The sequence below is a fragment of the Barbus barbus genome (assembly GCF_936440315.1).
Source record: "Barbus barbus genome assembly, chromosome: 41".
Classification (NCBI taxonomy): Eukaryota; Metazoa; Chordata; class Actinopteri; order Cypriniformes; family Cyprinidae; genus Barbus; species Barbus barbus.
In genome coordinates, this window is record NC_136719.1 from 8,638,359 (window position 1) to 8,663,035 (window position 24,677).

At 37.1% G+C, this 24,677-nt stretch overlaps 1 protein-coding gene across 7 annotated transcripts; it reads right to left on the reverse strand.

Annotated features, from left to right (window-relative positions):
- Positions 1-617: 617 nt before the first annotated feature.
- eif4ba (eukaryotic translation initiation factor 4Ba) lies at positions 618-24,677 on the reverse strand. 7 transcript variants are annotated; one of them, XR_013783422.1, is made up of 16 exons: positions 24,644-24,677; positions 20,871-21,011; positions 18,315-18,520; positions 16,793-16,909; positions 16,512-16,566; positions 16,250-16,393; positions 15,807-15,935; positions 14,891-15,043; positions 14,549-14,789; positions 8,682-8,770; positions 8,255-8,498; positions 6,948-7,745; positions 6,236-6,273; positions 5,776-5,908; positions 3,024-3,096; positions 664-1,591 (listed from the first exon to the last, which is right to left on the reverse strand). XR_013783422.1 is itself a non-coding variant. In XM_079402862.1 (15 exons), exons 1-15 carry the CDS (start codon positions 24,654-24,656, stop codon positions 1,514-1,516), a joined length of 1,854 nt encoding a protein of 617 aa, XP_079258988.1. In that variant the 5' UTR covers positions 24,657-24,677; the 3' UTR covers positions 618-1,513. The 7 variants fall into 7 exon arrangements, 4 of the variants coding, with proteins under 4 accessions (XP_079258988.1, XP_079258990.1, XP_079258989.1 ...); XM_079402862.1 differs by lacking the exon at positions 6,948-7,745 and having other exon boundaries at positions 618-1,591; XR_013783423.1 differs by lacking the exons at positions 3,024-3,096; positions 5,776-5,908 and having other exon boundaries at positions 667-1,591; positions 6,948-7,036; positions 7,388-7,745; positions 24,644-24,670.

Below are 24,677 nucleotides of genomic sequence, written 5' to 3' on the forward strand. Positions count from 1 at the left end.
GAATATTCTTCAAATAAAGCATTTAACATTTAATAATGCCACCAATATTTAACCCAGAGCTAAATTTTTGGACCCTAGAGATACAACTAATAATAAACATTTTCTGAACAGCAAATCAGCATATTATAATGATTTCTAAAGAATAATATGATACTGAAGACAAGAGTAATGATGCTGAAAATTCAGTTTTACCATCACAGGAATAAATTACATTTTAAAATATATTCAAATAGAAAACAGTTACTTTAAATTGCAAAAATATTTCACAACTTTACTGTTTTTACTGCATTTTTGATTAAATGTAGTCGTGGTGAGAATAAGAGGCTTCTTTCAAAAAATTACAAACAGTAGTGTATAATGCACACTTTAAGTTAATCTTTAAGAACACTTTAATTATAGTATTTAGCAATTATCCATTAATATCCATTTTATTTTTAATTTAGACAAGATACTATATATTCTTAATATCAACCATATATATCTTTAATTGGCTTTAATATATATATATATATATATATATATACACACACATATACACATACGTACACACACACACACACATATATATATATATATATATATATATATATATACAAACACACACACACACATTATAAAAATATTCTGAGATGCAATTTAATTCACAATGTCCTCCAAAGCATTACTGACTCAATGTAGTCTTTTATTGTTTTGCTTTTTAGATGGTACACAGTTTAAATCAATAAGCAATTCATATCACTACCTTTAATATATAGGCTCAAACCAAAGCTGCAGCAGTCTCTTTTGTAGAAACATTGAGATTCAGAGGAATACGTCAATTCCTATTGCACATCAGTCCAAAGGAGTGGCTTAAAAAAGTCCTCAAAAGGATAAGTGAGAAAATGGGAAACTCCTGCTCAAAGCAGTGCAGAGGAATATCAAACCGAAACTAACAGGTTCTGATCCATTGCTGGCCGTTTTTCAGCGGCTGTTATGCCTGAATACAAATCATCAGACCTGTCGGCCAATGCCAGTTTAAGACATAAAACCAAGGTTGTGTGATTTATTACCAATGGGTGAACAATGCAGGTCACGGACCCCTTTACTTGACCAGAGATCTCAGTAAAGCAACTGCTATAAACGTTCTTTCAGAAAGCTCAGGAAGCCCTAAAGTTCAGGAAAAACATTCATCTTGTGGCACTTTTCCCGATTCTACACTTTCCCGCCACTCATCGTGCAATCAAGCTAACGAAAAATGCACTCAACTTATGATGCATGCAAGAGCAGGATCCCTTTCATGTGTATTGTAACCCACCCAAAAAATGTATTAGTCATAAGCATTCATCACTTTAAAACGAGCCCTGTGTTTTCCCACTAGGTTTTCGGTTCAGTCCTGAAGAGGAAGGGGTTGCTCTAAAAATGGGTTTTTGCTCTCAAAGGGCTCATCTGGGTCCTTCAATGCTGCATGAAACAAAAGCTGTAGGTTTAATTTGTAATTCAATTTAGACCGTCGTCCGCGCAGTCCATCCACCTCCTAATCTCCGCCCTCCTCTTCATCTCCCTGCTCCCCGTCCATCAGCAAGGCCGTGTATTTACTGGCTGAGCTGAATTTCTGTTGAAACAAAAAGGGGATAGCGAGACGTAACCAAAACACAGCTTGTATTTAAGGTTCATATGTGCTTTATGGTCTCAAAATCAGGTGATTTTCATTTGAAAATGAGCTTTTAGGATTCAAAATTATGTTAGTGATAGTTTGTGCCTATAATTGGTGCAACAAGTGTAACTGGAAGTAATCAGCATTTAAAAGGATATGAAAGCCATACGGAATTTTTATTTTCTACAAAATACAGTGCGCTACAGTGGAGACGAAATGTTGAAAAAAGTATTTTTTCTTTGCGTACAAAAAATATTCTTGTCGCTTCATAACATTACGGTTGAACCACTGATGGCAGATGAACTATGCTGATGATGTTTTTTATACTTTTCTGTGCCTTGACAGTGTTAATTGTTTGGCAGTCAATGGGACAGTCACAAGCCTCCCGGTTTTCATCCAAAATATCTTAAATTGTGTTCCGAAGACGAACGAAGCTTTTACGGGTTTGGAACGACATGGGGGTAAAGTGATTAATGACAAAACTTTCATTTTGGGGTGGAGTAACCCTTTAATACCAGGGGTAAACAGCACCTCTTATCTATAAGGGGCTAGTCCAAATTTTAACCTCTAATTTGTTATTCCATGTTATACTTGATAAATCCAGAACTACCAGGAGGCTAGACAGTGTAAACGTCCTCAAGAAGACACTGTCCACCAGTTAACTGGGCTGAAATACTGGCCCTTTAACACCTGATGTATTTTAAGGTCTGCTCCATTAATGTGGTTCATTTCGCTTAACATGAAAACCCCTTCCAAATGGAGTTCCAACTCCATGTGTTTGTTTGAAAAGTTCTGACACGGTGAAAATCCAGATGGACTCAGTGTGCAAACAGACCTGAGTGGATCTCAATTACATTTTTTTTTCAGAAGCTGCTGCAAATGATGCAACAGACCCCAGGAAATTCCTGTATAACTGATTTACAGATGCCACACACATTCAGAAAATTCGAATTAAGCATGGAAAATTATTTGCATCTATAATTGAATCATCTTTATGAGATGAGGCTGGTTGATATGCCATTGCACAAACAGCTTGGAAGAGGGTGTCAAATGTAATGTTTTCACATACAAGCATGTACTGGAGAGGTTTGCGTCAGTATTCTCTTTTCCGTTCTATACAACAGCTATAATTCAATGCTAGGATCCAAATTATGTGTCTAGACTCAAATAAATATTTACATTTTTCAAGTCACATATCTTTCAAAAGAGGCCAACAATTACAGTCTGTGACCAACATTGTAATTTCAATTACACCGAATGAAGCATCTAAAAAAGGCACTAGAGAAAACTTTCATTAAAGGATTGGAGAGCAAAGAAAGCCAGAAGTAAAAGTAGAGGGAGTGGGGATCATGGGATCACACCCAGAGAGATTGTTAGCTCTGTCACTCACAGGGCTGGGAGGCTCCTCAAATTTCTTTGGCTCTGGTGCTGGTCTGAGATCTCGCTCTCTTCTCGTGTCCTTTCTACAAGTAACGCACAACACAGTGAGACAGAGTCTCACAAGAACATCTACACTCATTCAGAAAAACACTCAGGAGCAGGGACGTAGACCCCAAGGGCAAAGGGACATCCTACTGCCAATATTACAATCAATTTAGGGCTGCTTGATTATGGCAAAATTGTAAGCACAACTATTTTGGTCAATATACACTACCAGTCAAAAGTTTTTGAACAGTAAGGAATGTTGGAAGAATTCTCTTCTGCTCACCAAGCCTGCATTTATTTGATCCAAAGTACAGCAAAAGCAGTAACATTTTGAAATATTTTTTTACTAATTAAAATAACCGTTTTCTATTTTAATACATTTTTTTTTTTTTAAATTGCATAATTACTCCAGTCACTTGATCCATCAGAAATCATTCTAATATGCTGATTTGCTGCTCCAAAAACATTTATTTTTATTATAATGTCAAAAACAGCCGAGTAGAATTGTTCTAGGTTTCTTTGATGAATAGAAAGCTCAGAAGAAAAGCATTTATCTGCAATACAATTCTTTTGTAACATTATAAATGTCTTTATCAACACTTTTGATCAAATTAAAGCATCCTTGCTAAATAAGGTATTAATTTATATAATTTCTCCAAGTTTTTGAATGGTACAGTGTATAATGAAACAAAAGCTTTTTATTTCAGATTAATTCTGATCTTTGGATTTTTCTATTGAAAAAATTTACTCAACTGTTTTAAATATTGATAATAATAATAAAAAAAATTAAATCAAAATCAAATCAGCATATTAGAATGATTTCTTAAGGACAATTAGTTTTAAAAAGCAGGAAAAAAGCACCATTGTAATGAGCTCTGAAGACAAAGCCAGAGCATCATTGCAAAATGGAACGTAGCACAATAATAGTTATTATCCTGTTTTAATAGTTGTTGGAAGCCAAAATTGAAATCTAAAATAAAATTTGATTAAATCGCATAGCCCTAAATTGATATTGTAAAATCCAGTTGGCACAAACTCCTTCTATTTGATATTGAAATGAGATGAAGTCCCTGCTCTGGAGCCATAAACTTGTTCTCTTGTTCCTGAGGCCAAATGCATCTTGCCCAGAGATATTTGCTATTGCTGTTGAGCTGAACCATGTTTAAACTGTTGTTTTTCACAACAATTAGTTTCAGTCATTAAATACTGTATAACTGGTCAAACTGACTTTTCACTGTTTGTATCACTCCACTTTTCTTGATCCAGGCAGACTGTCGATCTGTGTGTTGGTGGATTTCTCAAGTGACTCTTTCTCATCACAGATAATTGATTTTATGAGCGAGTCACTGAATTATAATTCAACTGACTGAAAAACAAATTAGTAAAAAGCCATTTTTTGGAAAGAAAGAAACTGGAAAGATGCGAATGGATACAGTGTTCTACAGGTCAAACTAGAAAAGAAACACATTTGTCCACCACCTTCATAATTCAAAAATATTACAAAATCTTATAAGAACCTAGATCAGGGGTCGGCAAGTAAGTTTGGCATCGGGCCCAAAAAAATGTCACCACTAAATGGCGGGCCAGAACATAGTCAAAGGATAATTTAAGTGATAATATTAAGTGTGATATTAACTGATATACTGATAATATTAAGTGTAATATTAAGTGTAATATTAACTGATATACTGATAATATTAAGTGTAATATTAACTGATAATTTAAATGTAATATTAACTGATATAAAATGCAAACAGAATTGCCCGTGACTGACTGTTACTGTGTATTTTGTAACTGGTAGTGAGGTGTTACTGTGTGTAAAATCCTGTGACAGTCATCAACAAAAAGCCACATTTGTGTGGCAGTGTCCGAACAGAGTATGTGAGCGGAGTGGAGCGTCAACAATCCCCCTCCGCTCCACTCCGAGCTCACTAGCTGGGTTTCCATCACCCTGTTTTAATGCACATTTTGAAGTATCGCATGAGAAACGCGTGATGGAAACGCCAAATTTCGAATACAAATCCCTTAATTCGCCAAAAAGTTTTTACGCTTACGTAAAGTTTTAAGTTTTTAAGGTGGTTTTTGACTTGTGCGAAAAACGGTTAATGCGAATAAAGGGAGATGGAAATGCATTTTGTGAATAACTTCCTCCAAGCGCAGCAAAAAAGTCATGTGACTTTGTGCTATGAGACGGGATAACTTGACTAGCAGCGGACTGATCTCGTTAAATTCGCAACTTAGGATGGAAACCCGGCTACTGATATCAGAAACACTGTTCTGCGTCTAAAGTATTTCAGTATGTTTGAAATATCACAGTTCTATGCCCGTTTCTACCGCTGAAATAAAAAATAAAAAAGGTTATTGCGACTTTTTATCTCACAATTCTGACTTTTTTTCACAGAATTGTGAGATATAAACTTGCAACTGCGAGTTCTAAAGTCAGAATTGCGAGTTAAAGTCCAGTTTTGAGGGGAAAAAGACTGATATGTTCTCAGAATTGCTAGTTTATATCAGAATTATGACTTTTTAACTCGCAATTGCGAGTTTATATCACGCAATTCTGAGAAAAAAAGGCCAGATATTATTGCTGGCGGGCCACTTTTGGCCCACAGGCCGCCTGTTGCCGACCACTGACCTAGAGTATCTAAATATTTCCTTCCAGAAGGAAGAAAGATCTCTACGCTTTTGAGCAGTAGGGGTGCCAGAGAACAGCTAACCTGTCTCCTGTCTCCTTCCTTTGGTCTCGGCTGGCTGCTTCTCCACGCCCCCTGCCTGCTCCAGAGCCCGAGGCCCCACCACGCCCTCGAGAGGGGCCCCGGTCCCGGCGCACCCCATCTGCTTTGTTTTCATCTGTAAGGAGAGCCCACTGTTCAGCAGAGGACACTATGGACAACCCTACTAAAAAAGGACCTGCATTAGGCTGTGTGCTTCTGTAAAATCCTTAAGCAGTTTACTGCTTCTTAACTAAACATTTGGAAGAGGCTGTTTTTAGGAAGAGAGGTTACTGGACATTTTCTCTTGCCTGACAACTGTAAAAGACAATAATCCCCATTTTAAGGGGTTTCCAGTTGTGACTTGTGTGTGGAAAAAAAGAGTATATGCACTGTCTTCTGTCTTTTCACCTTCCACCATTATTGCTTTTCATGTCTCACTGGATTTGAACACCTATAATCTTACCTTTATTTCTTTGAGGAGCATCAGCTGTGCTTGTTGCACTGAAAAATAAAGTACATAAAAATTACTGAAGTCAGAATAATTCTAAAGAGCACTCTCTCTCTCTCTCTCTCTCTCTCTCTATATATATATATATATATATTTATATATATATATATACAAACTTTCAAAAGTTTGGGGTCAGAAAGTTTTTTTTCTTAAGAAATTAGTATTTTAATAATCAAAGATGTATTAAATGAATCAAAAGTGACAGTAAAGAATTATAATTGTTAGGAAAAACAAAAAACGTATTTAAAATAAAAGCTGTTCTTCAAACTATGTTCAAAGAATCCTAAAAGAAAAGTATCACTGTTTCGACACAAATATTAAGCAGCACAACTGTTTTCATTATTGATAATATTCAGAAATATTTCTTGAGCAGCAAATCAGCAGATTATAATGATTTCTGAAGGATCATGTGATCATGTGATACTGACGACTGGAGTAATGGACAAATGTTTTGCATCACAGGAATAATTGACAGTTTAAAATATACATAAATAGGAAACATTTATTTTTAATTGTAATAATATTTCACAATGTTAATGCTTTTAAAGGGGTCATAGGATGCCCATTTTACACAAGTTGATAAGATTCTTTAGGGTCTTAATGAAAAGTCTATAACATACTTTGGTTAAAAATTCTCAATGGTAGTGTAAAACAAGACCCTTTTTACCTTGTCAAAATCAGCTCTGTCTTCAGCACGCCGTTCTAGTCCATGTTCCTTTAAATGCTAGTGAGCTCTGCTGACTCCGCCCCTCTCTTCTGTGGAGTGACGAGCAGACCATAGATATGTGCAGATTCCCTATTCGACCGCCCCAGATATGTTGACGCGTCAGCCATCTCGCATTCACCATAATAATCAATAAATATTCAAAGATATACAAGCGTATCACTTGCTGTTGTAGACGCACACAGTCAATGCACTCAAAGATTCGCAGACCGTTCCAAAAATGGCGGATGGCTTACGTATCGCGGCCCATAGAAACAGTCGATAATGAGGCATCTAGGTATACATATCTATGGGGCATACTAACCTTCAGCCGTGAAACTGGCTAACTAGCACATTATTAGGAAAGGCGATTTGCAAAGATTCATAAAAATCCTTATACTTACTTCTTCAGTAGATAAAGCTGGATCACGAATGATTCGTACGAACATAGAAGCATTTAGGCAGATCAGGCAGATCGGCACATTCACTTGAAAGCGAAAGTAGCGTTAATCCTCTGCGTCTTCAGCGGCTCAGATGTCGGGAGTAACTCACAACTGCTATATTCATAATTACATCCAACAACTAAACACTTCAATCGCTTAATCGGAGACATCTTGTCTTCCCTCACACTGGAGCTGAGACAATGGCGGACAGCTCTCAGCTCACTCAGGGCGGGTCTAAGGTGAGACTGTCCTGTCAATCAACTATCGTGGGAGGGGTCTGTACAGAACTACGTCATTCTGACAGGAACCTCAGAACAGCCTGATTTGAGAAAGGGGATTTTAAAATAGGGATTAAAAAAATACACTGGGTGAATTTTTATCATTATAGGATGGATGTGTACACACACTTCCAACACACATTTATGTTCAAACTTTGTATTTTGCATCCGATGACCCCTTTAAGGTAACACTTTATTTTACAGTGTCCTTGTTACAATGTTATATGTACTTATTATAGTAATAACTATAAATGATGCATAATGCAACTAACCCTAAACCAAACCAGAATTCTAACGCTAATCATGTAGTAATTACATGTAGTTAATCAATATTATTCAGTTCTTAAAGTACTTCATTTCACTGTCATAAGGACCATAAAGTGTAACTGTTTTTACTTTAGTTTTTTAACACTAAAAAACTTACAGACCCCAATCTTTTTATATAGAGTATATATATATGTACTGATTATATTACATATTATACTGAAATAATTCTAACAGTTTTTGAATAATAGCTAGCTATATATAACATATCAATCCAGATAGAAACCTTTTGGGTGGAGCACTACTGCTGGGAGAGACGACAGGTTTACTATCACTCTCGCTGGAACCTGTACTCATGGCGCTCCTCTTCGCCCAAACGTTCTCCCTAGGTGGTGGCGCTAGGACAACTTTCAGTGGCAGCCCCTCCTGCTTCGTAGTAGTAGTCTGGTTTCCATGTGAGGATGAATCCTCGTCACGGCTGCTGAAAACCTCATTTTCTACAGAGCGCTCACTCTCCCGACGCCTCGGCGCTGTTGAGAGAGGAGAAGGATTGAAATCTGAGGGTTCCTTTTTAATAAATCATTGCATAGCGACAGTTAGTTTGATGACAGATTATTTATGTGTCTTATGATCAGTACCTATAAAACAGTCCCTGTTAATGTTTTGTTTACATCAGACATGTGCATAATAAGAACTGGTCAGTGATCACTTACCCCTGCTTGACGTGTTTCCGGTTTGTGATGACTCACTTCCTGTTCGTGAGCGCTCGGTTGCTTGGTCCTCACTACGCCAGCTGGGATGCCTGAGTGTTTTAGAAAATGAGAGTGAAAATACTGTTTATAAAAAGGGAATGTTAAAAAGTTATCTTGTGTTTTTCAGTCTATCCAAAGTTCAATACCCCTAAATATAATTCTATCATGACAACTCTCTGAAGATTTTAGCATGGTAGTGGTTATGACAATGTTAATGTATTTGGTCTTGGCAGAATAGATCTGCTACGCTGCTGCTGTTGGTTATTGCTGTAGTTGAAGATTATTGCTGCTGCAAGCAAGTGCAGGAACTTGCTACTGCCAATGTATACGGCGATACGGTGCTGTGAGTATTTAAGACATAATGCCGGAGTCACGTGACATGCTCATGAACCTAGTCGCACTCGAGTAGAGCTCCGTATGTTTGGCCTCTTTTTGCTGATTTTTTTCGTTTTGTTTTAAGTTTTATTCATTGGTGGTGCTTTACCTGATGGCATGCAGTCGTAAACAGCAGGAGTTGTCTCGGTCGGCTTCTCCGATTAAGAAGAAATCCAAGTAACTGAACTCAAGTGATAAGATGGACAAGATGGCGAACACTGTTACACACTTTGAGGACATTCTAGGAGTTGACGGTGATGCGGAACGAGTTCGCTTCTCTCCTTTATCCTGCAACGCTGAAGATCATTCTCAATCCAGGTGAACCTAAAATGCTACACTCCCCAGAAGAAGCAAGAGTTTTTCTCAGATTCCTTTCATCCACCAACTCTCAGTGAACTTCAGCTGGACTTTTGCTGTCTAATCGGAGAAGAGATGCTCTAAATGGTTAGGACTGTGTCTTTCACTGTTCACTTTAATGTTCACTTCTTAATTCATAGTTCATTGTGCATACAGTATCGCTTACTGATTATGATATTTTATTTGTTTTAGTTGTATTCTGCATCTCTCTTTTTTTTTAAAATAGAAATACTACCTAGTCAATATGTGACTATAGGGCTAAATGTTGGTGCTTCAGTAATGTGCAGGGTTTTGTTGACGCCACGGACCATATTAAGGGGTGCTTGCAGATCAAGGTTTGTTCTTGGTTTGATCTGCCATAGTTCATGGGAATGTGTTTGTTTATTTGAATGGTAACGGGGCTTTAATGGTAGACTCAACTGGTTTTATTTTCAAACTTGTATTTTGTCTTTGTCTTATTATGCAGTAATTCTGTTTGATACCTATGACTGACCATAATATTCTGAGTTGTAATATTAATGGGCTAAATGGCCCTCACAAACGTACAGGTTTTCTGGATTTTTTGCGAAGAAGAAAGATTGATATAGTGTTAGTTCAAGAATCCCATTTGAAAGAGGAGGATATACACAGGTGTAATAATAAGTTTTATGAAGTGGTATCTCACTCATCTTCGGATACTAAAACCAAGGCTGTCCTAATATTGGTGCGGAGGACTTTAAATATTACTATTTTAGAGAAAGGTGGTGATGCAGATGGTAGAATAACACACATAAAAACAATCGTGGAGAATAGGAATATTGTATTTATCACAGTTTATGCCCCTTGTTGCCCCTGAAGTTTTCATATTTTGAAATTGTATTGGGTGCAGATATGAATTCTGTAAAGTTGCATATCCTAGAAAGATCTGGACCAAAGGAATCACGCTCAAGCTTTGAGTTCTGACAAACTTCGGCAATGTGTAACCTCATCCTCGTTGGTGGATAGTTGGCGTTTATTAAACCCTTCTGCTAAGTCTTTCACTTTCTTTTCTGCTACTCATAAATCCTATTTGTGTGTTCTTTATCTTCAGCTGTTCGTGATGCTGATATCTGTTCCTTATTTCTGTCGGATCATGATGGAAATTTGTGCAGATTATCTTTGATCCCTCTGCCATCTCATGCCACTAGATGGCGATTTAACCCTAAATTCAGAAATAAATTCGCTGAATTTATTGAAATTAAACGAGGTTCAGTGGATGATCCTCAAACACTTTGGAATGCAGTTAAAGGGTTTATAAGGAATAAATCAATTTCATATGCCTCTTTGCTTCAGAAAAACCGACACAAAAAGATAGTTGCTCCAGAATCTGACTAGAGATAATCAGCGTTGTTTCTCAGACAATACACTCAGTAAAATCATGGCGGTTAGGTCCGAACTCAAATCATTACTGAGATCCAGGGCAGAATTCCTGATCCAAAGATCCAGGCAGAATTATTATTTTCAAGGGAGTAGACCAAGCCACCTTTTAGCCCTAAGATTACGCAACAGTGAAAAGTTTGCTAATATTTCAGCAGTGAAATCCCAATCTGGGCTCATTATGACAGACCCAAAAGACATTAATATTGCCTTTCACTCTTTTTACTCTAACCTCTATACTTCTTCTGCTGATGGTGACCCTGACTCTTGCATCTTTTCTGTCCAATCTTGATGTACCTAGGCTGTCAGATTCAGATTCAGAATACCTGGCTAAACCGATCTCTCTTCAGGAGCTGGAGTCAGCAATTCAATCTATGAACAAGGGGAAACCCCCGGGCATAGATGGCATTACAATCGAATTGTTTACTACTTTTTGGTCGGATTTAGGCCCCCTCATGTTAGATATGATACATTTTTCAGTTACTCAAGGCTCATTTCACCCATCTATTAATATAGCTGTTATTTCTCTCTTGTTAAAAAAAGATAAAGACTTCCTGTTCTAGTTACCGGCCACTTTCTTTGATAGGAACTGATGTTAAATTATATGCTAAAGTACCATCTCGTCATCTAGAGAAATTTATGAATAGGCTAGTTCATCATGACCAAACAGGATTCATTAAATCTCGCAAAAAAGCCCGCAGCCAGATTATTTTGATAGCGGCTGGTTCTGAAATAGATCTGTAATGACAGCAACAGTTACTCACAATCAGAGTATGTGAGCGGAGCGTGAGTGGAGCGGTGTGATTTTGACTGGAGCGAGGAGTGGATTTTTTAAAAGTCGGAGCGTTGTGGTTTTCACTCGCTCCAAGAGCGCTCCATCTAGGGCTGCAACTAACGATTATTTTGATAATCGATTAGTTGGCCGATTATTCTTTCGATTAATCGATTAATCGGATTAAAAAAATATTGACCAAAATAAACACTATTCCACATTCTGCCCAATGTCCTTCAAACAAACGTGACAACTGAATGCTATGAAAACATACAGTGCTTAATTTATTAGACCACTTATCATAATAAAGAGAAAACATTTTAGAAATTTGTCAAAAATGTGTTTAAATTGAAAAATTGTATTGTCATTTATTAGACATAATAATAAAAAATGGCCTCATAACAGCTTGCATTCTTGCTGGTATTGTTTATGTACTTTTTGACTGCAATTGGGTATCACGAAAAAAATACTCAAATAAAAAATAAAAAAAAATAAGTGCTCTGGTTTTCTTTCATAGATAACAGCAATAATGATATTATAGCATTAAAAATAGCCTACTACTGTTACTAAAGAGCTTACACATATTGGAGTACTAACCAGTACAGAAAGCCGAAAAATGATTTTGGTTATCACCAATACTGTTACTTTAGAGCAGCAGTGGCACAAACCTTACATAAACACATTGTTAAACTTACATAAATTTGTGAAGCATTGTAAAAATTGAATATAGTTTAAACCTCTATTAAAAATTAAAATAATAAAGATAATAATAAAGACGAATAAAAACACAAACTCAGTGTTAACCAACAGGTAAGAGTAATGTTCTGCAGGAACTACTTTGATCACAGTCACCTCGTCATTTCTTTATCCTGTAAAAGGCCGTTATGGAGCGTCTCATGTTTATATTCAGACAGACAATTACACGCTGTTATCCCTTTAAAGTTCCTACTCTCATAAAATATTTTAATTTATTTTAAACCTTAAATTAACTTTCAACAACAGATAATTCAGCACAATGGATATGTTTGCGCTGAAAAGCCTATTAATTGTCTCCCTCTCTACTGTGCTCTGTCCGTCTGACGCGCGTGCGCGCGCCCGCCGCGCCGGCGCTCATTCGGTATTTTAAACTTAACACAGACTGTCAGGACGGACCTTTATACAAAAATGGAAATGCTCACGTGAATTTGTGGCATTTATAGATAAGGATATGACCGTAAACTGAACGTTTTTGCGCTGAGGATGCACACGCATCTGTCAAAGCGCCTGACAGGGCAAGCCATTACTCTTATGCATTAACTTAAAGCTTAAAATAAAGAATTATCATGTTTTGGGCAGCTTGGATCACGCGCTTCTCCGGCAGAATCTCATTCTGTTTCCTCCACTATTTTTAGATGCATTTTGTCCATAGAAATGCATTATTCAGTGCCGTAATTTGACTAACCAGCTGAAGTTGGACCTGCACTGTGGGCAGACCCGATTAATCGATAATGAGAATCGTTGTCGATGATTTTCATAATCGATAATAATCGATTTTATCGATTAGTTGTTGCAGCCCTAGCTCCATCACCGCTCCATCACGAGTACAATTCATGGCAACGACGTGTAATATAACTGCATATTTAGCAAGAATTCACATGTTAAACATATTTAGCTAGCTAGATAGAAAAGGATCACTCAAATCAGAAAGAATGTGAAGGCTGTGATGACTGCAGTGGACATGAGCGGGAAGTTATAATTCTCAATGAATTTATTTGTTCCTTCTGAATATTTTCAGCTGTCAGAATTGTGAGATAAAAAGTCGCAATAACCTTTTTTTTTAATTCAGTGGTGGAAACGGACATAGAACTGTGATATTTCAAACATACTGAAATACTTCAGACTCGAAGCGGTGTTTCTGATATCAGTGAGTGGAGCGGAGTGATTATTAAATGCTCGGAGCGCGGAGGGGGATTGTTGACGCTCCACTCCGCTCACATACTCTGTTCAGACACCGCCACACAAATGTGGCTTTTTGTTGATGACTGTCGCAGGATTTTACACACAGTAACAGCTCACTACCAGTTATAAAATACACTGTAACAGTCAGTCACAGGCAACTAAGGTTGCATTTTTCATCAATTAATATCTTAAATTATCCTTTGACTATGTTCTGGCCCGCCATCTAGTGATCTAGTGGTGAAATGTTTTTTGGGCGCGATGCAAAACTTACTTGTCGACCAATGATCTAGAGTTTCATGACAGAACTAGGCATTTAGTCAAATTTTAATTGTTTATATCATCATGAGGTTTTTTTAGTGGGTGATGGAATTATGTCCATTCACAAAACCATATTAACATGCAAGCAAATTATGTATTCTGAGTTAATTCATTTGATTTAACATTGCAGTCATTGATATTAATGAGAAGAGCCCTTTGAGCTACAGTTCATTGATGCGGTTTATATTAATTCATTTTTATTTAAATTTGATCATATTTATATAAGTGTAGCTCACAGTTTAACAAAGGTTTCACCTTTCACCCAATAGTTCACCTTCTAGTTATGAACAAAAGTGATACATTTAAAAAATGTATTTAATATATATCTCTGCTTTAAGTGATAGTTCACCCAAAAATGGAAATGATGTCATCATTTATTCAGCCTCATGTCAATTCAAACCTGTATGGTTTTCCTTCTTCTGTGAAAGAATATTTTGAATAATTCTGGTAGGAAAACAGTTTTCAGTCCTTGTTGACTTCCATTGTATTTTTTATTTTCACTGTATTCATTTATCTTCCATAAAATGGAAGTCAATGGAAACTAAAACTGGTTACCAACATTCTTCAAAATATCTTCTTTTATGTTTTATGTCAAAAACAACATTAAGGTGAGTAAATGATGATAGAATTTTCATTTTTCGGTGAACATTTAGTATATAAAAATGTTCTGTACCTCTCTCTGGCCTTGCGTTCAGGTCCTCTGCTCTTGTCCTCCTCCAGCTGCCTCTGCAGTCTCTCCTGCTCTTTCTTTAGCCTCTCCTCTACCTCTCTCTCTTTAGCTGCAGTGTCCACCGGTTTGGCTCCTCCAAAGATGGAAGCAGCTCGTCCCGATGAGGCTGAAGGGCCACTGCTCTGGTCTTCCTCTTTGGGAACACTGCGGGGCTTCAGGTTCAGTTTAGGCCTCTGAGTGGTACCTAAACACAGACACAGTCCAGTCTGTTCAGATGATCTGATTCAAGACTTCCTTAGGTTTGGATCCTGGGGTGACCCAGAAAAATTAAATGCACTGTCCCACCTCTGTCCTCGCGCCTCTCATCCCGTCTCTCGTATCTCTCTTCACGATCACCATAGCGCTCCCCACTGCCCCGTCCCTCGTCCCGTCGGTCATCATAGTCGCGCCGAAAGCCACTTCCAAATGGTCGACGACCCCCACTGCGAGAATCATAACCTGAAATAAGGTTAAGTAACACTAGGTTAAGAAAGATCACGAACGTAAACAAACTAATGGCTGTTTTTGTTTTAAATGATCAATGCAATACCATTTCTAAGGAACAAGCCTGTTCTGTTGTAAATGGATTACAGAGCTGAATTTTATTGTTGTAATTTTGACACAGCTGTTGAGTTGAGTCCACATGTCTGTAAAATTAATTAATCCAAGCCAACGCTCCGTTATTACAAGAGCATCTTTTGGAACCAATGATAATAATGATCTACTTTTATTAATATTAATAATAAATAAAAACAATATATATACATATATACACACACATTTAAACATTTATACATTTCATTATATAAATAAATAAATGCTAATTTTACAAAATATTTACTTGGCACTTATTCAAATAAATTATTCAGTAGTTTGAGGTCAATAGGATTTTGTTTGCTTTTTATTCAAAGAATTCTGAAAAATCACAGTTTATCAGTTTCAACAAAAATATTAGTCAGCACAACTGTTTACAAAAATCATAATAAAAATGTTTCTTAAGCGGCAAATCAGAATATTAAATTGATAATTGACTTCTGAAGGACCATGTGACACTGAAAATAAAACATTCATTATCCATTTTCAAGATGGTTGCTGGTTGAATTTGGAACTGACACAAAAAAAAACACTCTCAACATGACAAATTTTCTGCTGGTATATTTCTGCAAGTCAAAGTGATTTGTCAGATTTGTGCAGAATCATAATGTATGAATGTGTTATCTACCTCTGTCATAGTCTCTGCGATCTCTGTCATCATAACGTTCTCGGTATCTGTCTCTTCCTCCATCGTGGCGGTCATTGTCCCACCGCTGGCCATCACGGTAACGGTCTGATTCATAACGATCTCGGGATCCTAAGAAGTGGATGGTAAAAAAAAAATGTAATCGCACAATGTTCTGTTGCAATATCTGGAATATAAAAATATTTTATTTCAAAAATATGTAAGATTATATATTAAATATTCAATGCTTCAATGCTGAACAATCACCAATTACGTAATAGCATATCAATACAATAATCTTATAAGAGATATGTTCAGTTGCTTGTCATGTGGCTTACTACTTTAACAAGACAAGAAGTTTTTTTTTTGTCAAACTAGAGCTTCAAAGTAGTTTCCTCCTATACTCTTTCTCCAACAAATATTTGTCAAATGAAATAATTGCTTACGCTCTCCAAAGGCGTCGTCCCTGCGTGGACCATCATCAGAGTCAGATTTAGGCCTTGCACGCCAGTCAGAATCGGTCTTGTCTGGGCCCATGTCTCGGTCACTACGGTTGCGATCCCGCCCGGATCCAGAGCGCTCGTCTCTCTCTAATCAGGAAAAATTAAAATGATAGTGAATATGGAAATACATTTTCTTTCCTCCAATAATGCAGATTTACAACTGCATTATGCTGCATATGAACAGATCGGTTTCTCAGAACCGCACCTTTCTCATTGGACTGGTCAGCGATGTCTACACGGATCCTACGGTTTCCAAGGTTCTAGAAAGAGAGGGAGAGGAAGGGTTAATTACAGAGCTGAGAGCTTGTGTCTTCATTTTGGACGAGTGTAACAGATAACTTGCGCCACCATGTGGCAAAATTGAAACTACCAACAACACCAACAGTGAGTTCTATAATTAAGAGGCACACAGGTCTGTATCTGTTATTGACAGACATACAGACAACAACAAGGTCAATTTTAACATGACTGACAATGGGATCTTACCTCTTCATTGAGACTGAGTGCACGCAATAGAGAATCCACGTCATCAAACTCTGCGTAGCCGAAGCCTTTCAGCCGTTCTGGGTTACTGGGCTCCCTTGGGAGGCGAACTGCACTGATCTGTATGAATAAAAGAGATATAATTACAGTTTCTCACGCTTTACGCTATGGGCTAGAAAATGGCGCTGCAATTCTTCCTATTCCGTTGGTAGTGTTATTTAATGTGGCATTGTGTCTGACTGTTTTTCCAGCATCTTGCGGTATACCTTGCATTTTTTTAAATGGAGAGTAAAGTTGAAATTAATTTAAAAATGGTAAATGAATTAAATAAAGTTGTCTCAAGGCCCCTGCATTTTGATCAATTGCATTACATCAGTTCTGCACCATCTAGCTGTTTTGGAACAGAATACAACTTTGCAGAGAAATCAGTTTTTTAGGGTTTATGCCAATTTAAACAGTCTGCATTTTCCTTGATTGATTGGCAGAACATTAGATAGATAGATAGATAGATAGATAGATAGATAGATAGATAGATAGATAGATAGATAGATAGATAGATAGATAGATAGATAGATAGATAGATAGATATTATTACAACTTTAAATAACTACTTGTTTGCACTTTATTTTAAGGTGTCCTAGCTACAGTGTAATTATACATTTAAGTACTCAATAATATTAAGTAACGTACCTAATGTACTTACCATATGGTTAGGATTAGGGTTTGGCTTAGGATACTTGCATATAATTATGCATCAATTATTGTTGTTATAATAGTAAGTATATATAAAGTGTGTAACAAGGACATCTTAAAATAAAGTGTAGCCATACTAGCCAACTATTTTTATTTTAATATTTCTTCAAATGTAATTTATTCCTGTAATAGCAAAGCTGAATTTTTAGCAGTCACTACTCTAGCCTTTAATGCCATCATGAATGTTTTTACTGTAACTTTTAATCAATTTAATGCACCCCATCTGAATATATTAATATTAATTATTAAAGTATTAATTTCTTACAAACATATTTCCAGTGGTAGTGTAAGTAACATTAAAAAAAAGATACACAATATATATTCAAAAAAATATATATTCAAATCTTTAACCACTATACTAGAACTGACACTTTCCTAATGTGGTAAAAAAACTGTCAAAAAATTAAGTTGTTTAAAAATGAACTCTAGAGTGTTTTCATATGAAATGATTATACTAAATAAAAATATTTTAATTTGTATTTTGTACTGCTGAACTTGTAATGGCATGTGAAACACATCACCACCAAACTTTTTCCCCCCTTATAACTAATCTAGAAATACAATGAAACTCCGCTGTGCTCTGAAAACATCTTGAAAAATAATTTTCTTCATGCACTATTTACCACAAGGTGTTGTGAGACATGTAAAACAGCACAAGTCTGAAAACCCCAGCAGATGCTGTTTGGCAGAATCCATGTTAACAAAATACAATGCATGTGAGAATTCACGAGAACATTGCTTCTGCAGGCTCACAGGAAGAGAAGAAACTCACATTGAGTCCACGGAAGAAGTTTTTGATGGAGTCCTCAGTGACGTCGTAGGGGAGGTTGCCCAGGAAGGCGGTGTAGGGGGGGCTGCGGGGCAGACGGGAGCGGTCGATGTTGGGCTCACGGGCGGCACGTGGAGCCGTCGGCAGAATGGACCGATCGATGGGTGGCGCACGATACATGTCATCTTCTGTGTGCCAGGATGTAGTAACTATAAAAGAAGAGAAGCTTAATTAGGGACAGTTCATCCCAAAATGGAAACTCTCTTATCATTTTCCCTCATGTCGATCCAAACCCAAATGACTTTCTTTCTTCACTAAAAAAAGCTGCTCTTACCGGTACAATACAAGTAACACTGACCACGGATGACAAGTTCCAAAAAAAGCACCATAATAATAACCCAAATGACACATGCATTATATGCCAAGTCTTCTGAACACATACGATAGCTTTGTCTGAGGAACAGACTGGAATTCATTCAAATAATTCCACAAAATATGAAATATTAAGAGGCATAGTGCCATGTTTGCCATACCGCTGCTTCTTGTATTGAATGAGCAGAAAAGGAAATGACATTTGACAGCTACAGTAGAGGGGAATCTTATCAAATTATAAATATCATTACTAACAATTGGAATAAGTCATAAGGTCCGATTTTTATTGTGCTTTATTTGACCTTCACAGCCAGTAGTCACTTGATGCCTTTATTAAATGGAAAAGTGCAGCATGAACATTGTGCAAAACATATCATTTAGTTGTTCACAGAAGAAAAACTTAGAAAGTCTGGAACGTCATGAGCGTTGTAATAACAGAATTTTCTTGTGAACTGTTCCTTTCCTTATTTTACCTATGATTTTTTCGTAAGTGTCAATACTAAATTTAACCTATACAAAAAGCTATTAACCTATACTAAAACTTAAAGGTTTGTCTTAAATAACTAAGACTTTTACACTTAACTGACAATGAAAACCCTATTTCACCCCAATGACAGATATATATATATATTTTACGGAGTGTCTATTTACATTAAGTGCAAATAGCCCACCTTGTTGGCAAAGGCTATTTACACTAACTCCGCCCACCAACGTGTGATTGGGATAGTCAACATTGAAAAAAGTGACGTTCGTTCAGCATTGGTTTCAGTGGTGTAGATGGTAAGGCGTGTACTTTTTAACGCAATCGACCCAAGTTCGAGTCCACCTTTTGCCGAACTTTTTCCTCCCTTTTCAAATCTCGTATCGCATCGGAGAGGCATTTATTTTCAATAAAAATGAGGGAAATAATCAAAAAGTTGAAAATAAAGTATCAGGTAGGGTCAGGGTAGGTGTAGGGAGGGCTTTATTGTACCAATAAGGTGGCATCCATTTAATAATTTGAATTAAAACTATAATCTACACTCAATACGTTATTATTGCATACAGTTTTATAATTACTAAAACACTGAGGTGCAGATAAATGCCACTATTTGCAATTAGTATAAACAGCAGAAAATAATGCTATTTTAACAGTGTAAATAGAATCTAATTGCTATTTACACTTGGTGCAAAAAGCCGCTGCCTATTTCTTCTTCCTTTTTTTAAGCATGTGCATTTCCCTAAAGTTTGTGAAACACCAAACCAAAATCAAAGAAACAGTGGTGAAACTATCTATATCAGCAGCTATCAATAGTCTTTATTTGTCTTTCAAAAAGGAGAACCAAAACCAGGACTGCATATACAGGGCTCCAGACAAAAAATAAGAAATTAAACAAATCAACCAAGGAACCATTGGCTCCTATAAGAAACAAAATTAGGCACCAAATATATTTTTTAAGTGCTACAGAATAAACTTGTTTTATTTATTTTTTAAAGGTAAATGTGTTACGTGGCACTGTTTCCAAGCTTTACAAGTTTTCCGCGGTTTAAAACACTGAATGAGCGATTAGAAATATGAGACAGTTTAGTAAGCTGTACATAGGCGGTCTCTGTCCCTTCTCTGATGAACACCCTGATTATTTCCTGGTTTTATGAAGCCCCTCCCTCAGAAATACAGGATGGTCAGCTGGCCCAGTGTGCTGTGATTGGCTAAACCGCCTCTACTGTGCGTAGAACAGACGTAGAATAAACGTAAATCATGTGAAAAATAATGCGTTTTTTAAAAAAACGAAGCATGAACACATGTTAGACTGCATCCCATAAACACAATCAAGCCTAGAAAAAAAAACAGCCAACCACCCCTTTAAATCTACAAAAGTTATTGATTTCCTCTTTTTCTTTTGTTCTTTGATTAACAGGCATCACAGAAGCTGCGTTATTAGGCTATTTGGCTGCTATTACCTAGTGTTGAGGTGAAGTGGAGTTTTGAACGCACCATTTTTTATATAATACATATGTATATAATTTTAAACAGCCTCTGAATACATGTGGGGAGTTTAATTGTTATGTGCTTTATGAATTATCTGTGCAATTCTGAAAACAAACAGAAGTTATCGAAATATGAGAAAGATTACAAAAGCATATTTTGAAAGCAAAGCATCTACTATTCAAATGTGTTAGATCTTTAATTCCATATCTGAATCTCACCATCTCCCTCCACGTCATCGGTCTCGTCGGCCCAGCTTGTGGGCTTTGTGGGCGCATAACTCGGCGGAGCATTTCCCCCGCTGTCCTCCGCTAAAAAGTCAGTCAGGGTAAGGGTCTTACCCTTTTTCTTATTCTTTTTACCTGTCAAAAAAAAATTTAATAAATAAAAAAAAAAACATTAAGTACACACCAAAAACACCATGAAAAGTCTCCACTGCTTAACCATTAAGCTCAAACACCACAATAAGGCATCATCGATGAAAACAAATGGATTGTAAATATAAAAGTCTACTGTGTCTTATGCATGCAACTGAATGACAAAGCAGAAGTTCCAACAATATGCAAGTTAGTGTACGTACTTTGCATTTAATAGAATTCAACGGTGGCCGAGAAGTGCAAAACAAATCACGATTCTGAAAACAAAATAAATTACAAACGCAAATTCAAATCTAAAAAACTAAATAATTCAGAAAACACTACAAAAATTCCGAAAACATTATAAAAAGTCAGAAAACACAACGACAAATCAGACAAACCGGAAGAGGTAGATATAGTTTGAGACAGCGCCATTGGTTTGGGAATAGATTACTCATCGCTGATTGGACGAGACATCTGTCAATCAAGGTGTACAGGAAGAACGAGAAGAAGAACAGCAGATGGTAGATCACGTGTCATCGTCTTTTTTGACGCAATCGTCCCGAGTTCGAACCCGCCTTTTGCCGAACTTTTTTTCCTCCCTTTTCAAATCTCGTATCGCATCGGAAAGGCATTTATTTTCAATAAAAATGAAGGAAATAATCAAAAAGTTGAAAATAAAGTATCAGGTAGGGTTAGGGTAGGTGTAGGGAGGGCTTTATTGTACCAATAAGGTGGCATCCATTTAATAATTTGAATTAAAACTATAACCTTTCCGATGCGATACAAGATTTGAAAAGGGAGAAAAAAAAGTTCGGCAAAAGGCGGGATCGAATCCGGGTCGATCGCGTCAAAAAAGACGATGACAGGCGCTCTACCATCTGCTGCTGTTCTTCTCGTTCTTCCTGTACACCTTGATTGACAGATGTCTCGTCCAGTCAGGGATGAGTAATCTATTCCCAAACCAATGGCGCTGTCTCAAACTATACCTACCTCTTCCGGTTTGTCTGATTTGTCGTTGTGTTTTCTGATTTGTTTTGTTTTCGGATTTGTTATTTTGTTTTTTAGATTTGCGTTTGTAATTTGTTATTTTGTTTTCAGAATCGTGATTTGTTTTGCACTTCTCGGCCACCGTAGAATTCAGTAAATGTAGACTAACTACATAATTTGCATAGACAAACTGCTGCATTTGGAAAACAAGAATATCTATTTCCAGGCCAGATTGACGCTCATCTGTTGTGGACCGCTGCGGTTAACACATGGAGAGAAGCATTGTTGTGAGCTACTACACACTTCTGAGCTCTTTGTGACAAACTGCACTGTCAGGACATTCCAGCTCAACCGTGTTTACTGTAGGGCTACGACACCCAAGTACGACAAAGTCCCCAAGTTCTGAAAGCATTATCCTAAAGCTCAATGTATGTGCAATGACTCAATGAACTCCCTCCTGAATGATGATTATACTATATTATACTATATAGTCAAAACAACTGAATCCTAAAAGAGGTTTAAGGCTTGACAAGATGTGTATAAATGTGGTTTTGTGCCATTTTCTCTTAGGACTGCTGCATGGGAATTTTCTCTATTAGAGCTACCATTTTTCTGCCCCATATAGGGCTTCTATATTAATGCATATGAGAGTTCTTCGTTCTGTACGATTTGAAAATATTATCAGAAAAAAAATTATGTCTTAAAGTAAATGGCATTGTTCCTTCTCATGTTAAATGTCTTTTTTTTTTATATATATATGCCGTCAATACGGTAACATGGCTGACAGTTAAGGGTTTCATTTGACAATGCAAGCCTTGTGCTTGAGGTCATGAAACAACATAATGTAAAAAGAACTTTTACAAATATCTGCTCAACTGTGTACCATACAAAATCACGGTAACGGTCACAAACAAAAATCAGAAATTAGTGGTTTAAAAATTATTATTAAATTAACAATTATTCATTCATTTAAAAAAGAAAATCTACTACTTCTACTAATAATAATAATAATAAAGAGCAAAAAAGTAAATAAACAAATGATAATAATATAAAGTAAAGATCTGAAAAATAGAATATAAAATACTTCTACTAATAATAAAGAGTAAAATATATTAATAAGTAAATAATAACAATAAAGTACAATAAAAAATAAGCAAATAATAGCAATAAAGTAACAAAAATAAATAAAAACAATGTAAAAATAAACTTTTTTTTTTACATCAAGTTAAAATTGGCATTAGTACTATTTTGTAATTTACCCCTAATAAATCAACAGAGCGTTCATTCCGGACAACAGTGCAGAAGATCTCTAATTGAGCTGTACTGAGCGTTTGTCCCGGGACAGTGCAGAAGATCTCTAATTGAGCTGTACTGAGCGTTTGTCCCGGGACAGTGCAGAAGATCTCTAATTGAGCTGTACTGAGCGTTTGTCCCGGGACAGTGCAGAAGATCTCTAATTGAGCTGTACTGAGCGTTTGTCCCGGGACAGTGCAGAAGATCTCTAATTGAGCTGTACTGAGCGTTTGTCCCGGGACAGTGCAGAAGATCTCTAATTGAGCTGTACTGAGCGTTTGTCCCGGGACAGTGCAGAAGATCTCTAATTGAGCTGTACTGAGCGTTTGTCCCGGGACATTGCAGAAGATCTCTAATTGAGCTGTACTGAGCGTTTGTCCCGGGACAGTGCAGAAGATCTCTAATTGAGCTGTACTGAGCGTTTGTCCCGGGACATTGCAGAAGATCTCTAATTGAGCTGTACTGAGCGTTTGTCCCGGGACATTGCAGAAGATCTCTAATTGAGCTGTACTGAGCGTTTGTCCCGGGACAGTGCAGAAGATCTCTAATTGAGCTGTACTGAGCGTTTGTCCCGAGACAGTGCAGAAGATCTCTAATTGAGCTGTACTGAGCGTTTGTCCCGGGACAGTGCAGAAGATCTCTAATTGAGCTGTACTGAGCGTTTGTCCCGGGACAGTGCAGAAGGCCAATGAGAGCAGCCCTAACATAATTGTTGCTTTATCAATGCCGTGGTTAACTTTTCCAATTAAACATGGGACATGCACTCAGCACTAAAATATGTTATCTATTTATGCTCATGCAAGGCGATGTATTTTGTAAGATAAACGCGGGAAAGTGCAAGGGGCATGTATGAAGTTACAGCAGCCCCTCCCTCATCTCTGCGCCTGCGCTTACACAACTATTCACGCGTATATGCGCTCGAGCCAGTTGTTTATTTCAGTCGTGCATTGTAAACAAAGCAAAGCAATACTGCATTTCTATGTGGAAAATCTAAACAGTTACAATGCAATGACAACAACAGAGCAGCAAGCATACAGACACGGGCTTGGCTGCATGTGCTTAAAGTAAACTGCGCTGTGAGGACATATAAACAGCGCTTCCGTGTTGTCGGAATAGAAAGTAAATAAGCTGATCAGTATGTTCTTGGGCATGCACACAGCTGCTGGTGCAGTTTCTACGCAGCGTCCCTTCACAACTCAAGATCAAGGATTTACATTCAGCCCTCGCCGCTAAATCAAGTCCATCACGGGTGCGACACACTTTATCTGCCACTGAATGAAATTTCAACGACACAAACGACACGTCGCACCCGAAATTTCCCTACCGGCCCAGGGACAAATCTATAAAACCCTCACCTGCAGCCGCCATGCTGGAGAAGGAGTGCGTGTC

Excerpts from the sequence above, each read along its gene's own strand:
- eif4ba (XM_079402862.1), bottom strand. Across the intron at positions 15,936-16,249 it reads GGACGACGCCTTTGGAGAGC|GATCCCGAGATCGTTATGAA; the intron begins GTAAGCAATTAT and ends TCCACTTCTTAG. Across the intron at positions 8,771-14,548 it reads GAACGCAAGGCCAGAGAGAG|GCATCCCAGCTGGCGTAGTG; the intron begins GTACAGAACATT and ends TAAAACACTCAG.